This window comes from Cherax quadricarinatus, chromosome 82 (genome assembly GCF_038502225.1).
Source record: "Cherax quadricarinatus isolate ZL_2023a chromosome 82, ASM3850222v1, whole genome shotgun sequence".
Classification (NCBI taxonomy): Eukaryota; Metazoa; Arthropoda; class Malacostraca; order Decapoda; family Parastacidae; genus Cherax; species Cherax quadricarinatus.
In genome coordinates this window covers 4914047-4921650 of record NC_091373.1, presented here as the reverse complement: position 1 = coordinate 4921650, position 7604 = coordinate 4914047, and the positions used below count along the sequence as shown (strand labels likewise).

The 7604-nt window shown below is 43.0% G+C and overlaps 1 protein-coding gene across 1 annotated transcript in view; it reads right to left on the bottom strand.

Annotated features, from left to right (window-relative positions):
- Positions 1 to 439, bottom strand: part of LOC128702870 (uncharacterized) — a 56095-nt gene extending 55656 nt beyond the window's left edge. The window contains exon 1 of the mRNA XM_070102640.1: positions 356 to 439. Coding sequence (XP_069958741.1) covers positions 356 to 439 — 84 coding nt within the window. The remainder of the gene's footprint in view (positions 1 to 355) is intronic.
- Positions 440 to 7604: the final 7165 nt, after the last annotated feature.

Here is a 7604-nt window from a genome sequence, read left to right as displayed (position 1 = left end):
AGGTATGGGTTTCATGCTGGTGCTGCATACTCCAATATGTGCCTGACATCCACGGAGTACAGTCGTGAATGACTCGTTACTGAGATGTCGAAACGCTGTTCTTGGGTTTGCCAGGCACCCATATGTTGCAGCAGTTATTTGGTTAATGTGCGCCTCAGGAGATGTGCTCGGTGTTATACTCACCCCAAGACCTTTATCATTGAGTGAGGTGTGCAGTTTCTGACCCCCTAGACTGTACTCTGTATGCGGTCTTTTTTTGACCTTCTCCAAGCTTAATGACTTTGGTGGGGTTAAACCCCAGGAGCCAGTTGTTGGACCAGGCTTGCGGCCTGTCCAGATGCATTTGTAGTCCTACCTGATCCCCATCCACTTGAATTATCCGCATTAGCTTCACATTATCTGCAGACAGAGACAATTCTAAGTCTATCCTTTTCGTCATGTCATTCACATATACTAGAAAGAGCACTGGTCCTAAGACTGACCCTTGTGGGACCCCGCTCGTCACAGGTGCCCACTCTGACACCTCGTCACGCCTTTCCTGTTATACCTGCCTGCTCCTCTAGCTGTTGCACTAATTTCTTGTGTGGAATTGTGTCGAAAGCCTTCTTACAGTCCAAGAAAATGCAGTCCACCCACCCCTCTCTCTCTCTTGTCTTACTTTCGTCACCTTTCCGTAAAACTAGCAGGTTCGTGACACGAGATTTCCCTTCCCTGAAACCGTGCTGGTTGTCGTTTATAAGCTCATTCCTTTCTAGGTGCTTCTCCATGACTTGCATGACAATGACAATGGTCTGTAGTTTAATGATGTGTGTGTGTGTGTGTGTGTGTGTGTGTGTGTGTGTGTGTGTTTAAGAACGGCCTCTTTTGAACGTTTTAAGGAGCCAGACAAGTTATTACAGAGCTGCGTTACTCACACACACTAATGTGGACGCGCACAAGCACGCACACTGCCGTGCACACAAACACGCACATGCACACACCCACAAACTCACCTACAAACCCCCTAACACATTTATAATCACATAGAAAGAATAGGAAACACTAACTAGCCACAGGAACGATCAACCAACACAGGAACGACCACGCAGCACATAGGATCTACCAGCCAACCATAGGAACGACCAACCAGCCATACGAATGATCAGTCAACCATAGAAACGACCAAACAGCCATAGGAACGATCAACCAGCCATAGAAATGATCACTCAACCATAGGAACGACCAACCAGCCATAGGAGTGACCAGTCAACCATAAGAACGACCAACCAGCACATAGGAGCGACCAACCAGCTCATTGCCACTGGATGCATTCAAAGCGACCTGACCTAGCATGGCATTCACACTAGGTCTTGAAGGAGGCAGAAAGAGTCCTAAGCAAACCACACATCCAGATCTTCGCTACCATATACACACCAGGGATCCCCAACCCCAGGAAAGAGGAAGGTAATCAGAGTATTTAAGAAAGAGAGAGAGAGAGATAGATAGATAGAGAGAGAGAGAGAGAGAGAGAGAGAGAGAGAGATAGAGAGAGAGAGAGGTCGGGGGAAAGCAACAGGAGTAATTGAGCAATTACGTATACCTCAACACGCGTTATTTATCCTCGTAGAGGTGAGAGAAGCAAGGGCAGACTGCATGTTTCTTGACTGCAAGAAGGTTTCTTACACAGTTTACATGGGAACGTGGTTAAGAGTACTAACAATGGCAGATGCATTCAACACTGCACCTTTCTGCCGCCACCTGCTGCCATCTGCCTGGCAACCTAAATGTCATAGTAACCTCTGCCACCTGCCTACCATCTAGCCAGACCTAGAACAGCACCATCAAGCAATGTGCTGAGGACCCCAGTATTGTGCTAGAGACCCCAACAGTGTGCTGAGGACCCCAGTATTGTGCTAGGGACCCCAACAGTGTGCTGAGGACCCCAGTATTGTGCTAGAGACTCCAACAGTGTGCTGAGGACCCCAGTATTGTGCTAGGGACCCCAACAGTGTGCTGAGGACCCCAGTATTGTGCTAGGGACACCAACAGTGTGCAGAGGACCCCAGTATTGTGCTAGGGACCCCAACAGTGTGCTGAGGACCCCAGTATTGTGCTAGGGACCCCAACAGTGTGCTGAGGACCCCAGTATTGTGCTAGGGACCCAGTAGTGTGCTGAGGATCCTAGCAGTATGCTGGAACTCCTAGCAGCGTGCTGGGGACCCCAGTACTGTGCTAGAGACTCCAGCAGTGTGCTAAGGATCCTAGCAGTATGCTGGGACTCCTAGCAGCGTGCTGGGGACCCCAGTACTGTGCTAGAGACTCCAGCAGTGTGCTGAGGATCCTAGCAGTATGCTAGAACTCCTAGCAGCGTGCTGGGGACCCCAGTATTGTGCTAGAGACTCCAGCAGTGTGCTAAGGATCCTAGCAGTATGCTGGGACTCCTAGCAGCGTGCTGGGGACCCCAGCAGCTCAACTAAGGTCAATCAATGAGAGACAAACACACTCCTGTATCTATACAACATTGTCAATACCAGTAGCCGGGGGAAGGTCACGAACCTGCTCAAATATGTACACTAGAAGAACAGCATAGGTTTACATGGTGAGAATGTTATGTACACACCGCGCGCGCACACGCACACACACACACACACACACACACACACACACACACACACACACACACACACACACACACACACACACACACATGGAGCAGGGAGAGAATGGACATAGTGGCGACCATCGAAGAGCAGGGGCCAGGAGCTGCGACTCAACCCCTTCAACTGCAAATAGGTGAGTACACACACACACTCAATATACACTGATATATTTGTATATATATATATATATATATATATATATATATATATATATATATATATATATATATATATATATATATATATATATATATATATATATATATATATATATATATATATATATATATATATATATATATATATATACAAATATATCAGTATATATATATATATATATATATATATATATATATATATATATATATATATATATATATATATATACCTATTTTTAAGTATTAAAGTATTCTTGACTGGTGGTGTACAGGTAACGTGCAACCTTACTGACCCTCGTGCAGTCGATAGAGTTTAAACTCCAATTAACCACCCACTAGCATGAAACCAACACCTGAAAAAGCACATTCAGTAGCCAGTGAAAGCACCTTCAGTAGCTGGTGAAGCACCTTCAGTAGCTTGTGAAAGTACATTCAGTAGCTGGTGAACGCATGTTCAGGAATTAGAGAAAGTACTTTGTTCCAGAACTAAAAGAGTTGAACCCTAAGAGAGCCCAAAAACTGAACCCAACAGCCGAAGAGAGAGAGACAGACAGACAGAGAAAGAGAAACCGAGACCAGGAGGAGACATGGTAAGGGCGTAAAAATTACTCAGAATTTTATGTACAGCAGACAGGGTATACACCACGTGTGCGAGACGACACAGGTGTTAGAGGACATAGATGTAAGAGGACACAGGTGTTAAAGGACACATTTGTTAGAGGACACATGAAGACGCTGAGAACGTAGGTGAACCAAAGTGATGTTAGGAAATACGTTTTTAGGCTTGAGGAGTCGATGATGCAGGAGGAGACTCTGTACTCAGTTTGAAGAGTACATAAGACAGAAGCCAAGACACCAAGGGATGAGCATGGAACCCAAGAGCATATATGAGTACACCTCTGAGTACACACCTCTGTTAGTACAACCTTGTGAGTTCATCTCTGTTTATACCTCTGAGTCCAACAGTGTGAGTTAGTATGTTAAAAAATGTGACATCTATCAAGTGAAGATATCTCCAAAGAATACCAAAAGAATACTTAATGGTCAATTTATTGATCTCCCTCTAGTATCTAGCTGCTTCCGTAGCAGTTTGTTATAGTACATTCTACTTCAGTTACCCCGTAAAATTACGTGGCTTCTCAGTAGCGTTATTGGACTGCGACTGAATAAATACAAGCTAACCGAATGAAAATTGAGATCTTTAATAACAAAGTTATCTAGGTGGTAATAATAAGTTAATGTCACTTGAATAATTAAGGAGATAAACTCCTCCCTAACTCTTGTAGTATGACTAAGTAGTATACTTATGTATCATACTTATTACTTATGTATCATACTTATTACTTATGTATCATACTTATTACTTATGTATCATACTTATTACTTATGTATCATACTTATTACTTATGTATCATACTTATTACTTATGTATCATACTTATTACTTATGTATCATACTTATTACTTATGTATCATACTTATTACTTATGTATCATACTTATTACTTATGTATCATACTTATTACTTATGTATCATACTTATTACTTATGTATCATACTTATTACTTATGTATCATACTTATTACTTATGTATCATACTTATTGCTTATGTATCATACTTATTACTTATGTATCATACTTATTACTTATGTATCATACTTATTACTTATGTATCATACTTATTACTTATGTATCATACTTATTACTTATGTATCATACTTATTACTTATGTATCATACTTATTACTTATGTATCATACTTATTACTTATGTATCATACTTATTACTTATGTATCATACTTATTACCTATGTATCATACTTATTACTTATGTATCATACTTATTACTTATGTATCATACTTATTCTGTATATAATTATATGGTGCGATGGGCACATTTGATAAGATTCTGTACTACGCTTAATATGTAACATATGCTACGTTAATATGATGAAATGTGCTCATAAGTACAAGAGTAATATTGTGTAAGTGTGTGTGTGTGTTTGTGTAAGTGTTCGGTATGTGCTCATGTTGACTCGGCTTAGACTTAGAATATAACTGAGAGCAACAAGTCCCAGCTTCTGGACCATCAAGGCAATAAAATAGTTTGTTAGAACAAGGTGACGACCCATTCATCAAAGAGCAATATTGCTAGAAGCAACAGTGAACAGCACAGTGTCAGGCAAGGAATCAAGGAGAGCAAAACGACCCTAACTGTGGACCTGCAGCAGATCCTACACAAAGGCATAAAACTTCCTTATTACTGAAACTAAGTCCAGTAGCTCTAAATTCCCGAATACGACAGTGCGTAGATGTGGGTCTAGAGTTGAACACGGGACCAGAGATATACAGTGTCTCCACGACACACTTTTGAAACGTCAAATATCACGAAGTCTACCTAATGGTGCTAACAGAGTTACTCAGAGATACGAGATGTATGTCCAGGGTCACTAAAGGAGACATTACCAAAAATAGAGTCTAATTACGAGCTGTGGAGAACGGCATTCTCCAAGACAGAGCAGAGATGGAGGTTTCTCCACCACCAGGAACAGCTAGAGAGAGACAGAGATAAGCAGAGCAGGCATATACGACGTTGAGTTGCTTGTACCAGCTGAAGCCTGACTACCATCTAGAGCCTGACTACCAGCTGGAGCTTGGCTACCAGCTGGAGCCTGACTACCATGTAGAGCCTGATTACCAAATGGAGCCTGTCTACCAGCTGGAGCCTAGCTACCAGCTGGAGCTTAGCACGAACTGTGAAACAAGAGAGCAGGTAGTCAGTAGCGTAGGCATCCAGTCAAAACTCAACCAATGAGCACAGTGAGAGGCGAAGGTTTTATATCCTACCTACGTACATAAGCTAATACAATAAGTCAACTGATAATAATATAAAGCATTAAATTTTCGTTTTAGCTATTAACAAAAAAATCGGCAGTATAAAAATATATGAAAAAGCATTATATATATATATATATATATATATATATATATATATATATATATATATATATATATATATATATATATATATATATATATATATATATATATATATATATATATATATATATATATATATATATATATATATATATATATATATATATATATATATATATATATATATATATATATATATATATATATATATATATATATATATATGTATATATTAGGTACACCACTGTTAGTACACCTCTGTTAGTACAACTGTGTGAGTACCGTCCTATGATCAGTACAGTGCTGCAGCCGGTGACTCACGCGAGGTCACGTGTGGGTGTCCGGTATGTATCATGTAGGTATCCTCCATACCCCCCTCCCCCAGCATGTATCATGTAGGTATCCTCCATACCCCCCTCCCCCAGCATGTATCATGTAGGTATCCTCCATACCCCCCTCCCCCAGCATGTATCATGTAGGTATCCTCCATACCCCCCTCCCCCAGCATGTATCATGTAGGTATCCTCCATACCTCCCTCCCCAGCATGTATCATGTAGGTACCCTCCATACCCCCCTCCCCCAGCATGTATCATGTAGGTATCCTCCATACCCCCCTCCCCCAGCATGTATCATGTAGGTATCCTCCATACCCCCCTCCCCCAGCATGTATCATGTAGGTATCCTCCATACCCCCCTCCCCCCGCCTGTATCATGTAGGTATCCTCCATACCCCCTCCCCCAGCATGTATCATGTAGGTATCCTCCATACCCCCCTCCCCCAGCATGTATCATGTAGGTATCCTCCATACCCCCCTCCCCCAGCATGTATCATGTAGGTATCCTCCATACCCCCCTCCCCAGCATGTATCATGTAGGTATCCTCCATACCCCCTCCCCCAGCATGTATCATGTAGGTATCCTCCATACCCCCCTCCCCCAGCATGTATCATGTAGGTATCCTCCATACCCCCCTCCCCCAGCATATCATGTAGGTATCCTCCATACCCCCCTCCCCAGCATGTATCATGTAGGTATCCTCCATACCCCCTCCCCCAGCATGTATCATGTAGGTATCCTCCATACCCCCCTCCCCCAGCATGTATCATGTAGGTATCCTCCATATCCCCCCCTCCCCAGCATGTATCATGTAGGTATCCTCCATACCTCCCTCCCCAGCATGTATCATGTAGGTATCCTCCATACCCCCTCCCCCAGCATGTATCATGTAGGTATCCTCCATATCCTCCCCCCCTCCCCCAGCATGTATCATGTAGGTATCCTCCCTACCCCCCTCCCCCAGCATGTATCATGTAGGTATCCTCCATACCCCCTCCCCCAGCATGTATCATGTAGGTATCCTCCATACCCCCCTCCCCCAGCATGTATCATGTAGGTATCCTCCATATCCTCCCCCCCTCCCCCAGCATGTATCATGTAGGTATCCTCCATACCCCCCTCCCCCAGCATGTATCATGTAGGTATCCTCCCCCCCTCCCCCAGCATGTATCATGTAGGTATCCTCCATACCCCCTCCCCCAGCATGTATCATGTAGGTATCCTCCATACCCCCCTCCCCCAGCATGTATCATGTAGGTATCCTCCATACCCCCCCCTCTCTTCCCCTCCCCTCCCTGAGTGTTTACACATGTGTACACGTACCTCGGGTGTACGTGGATGACGCACACACCACTCTAACACCTCGATCTATACACCTCAGCATATTCTAACATCATAGCAACATATCCTAGCATATTCTAGCAACCTAGCATATTCTAGCATCCTAACAACACATCCTAGCAACACATCCTAGCATAATCTAACATCCTAACAACACATCCTAGCATAATCTAACATCCTAGCAACACATCCT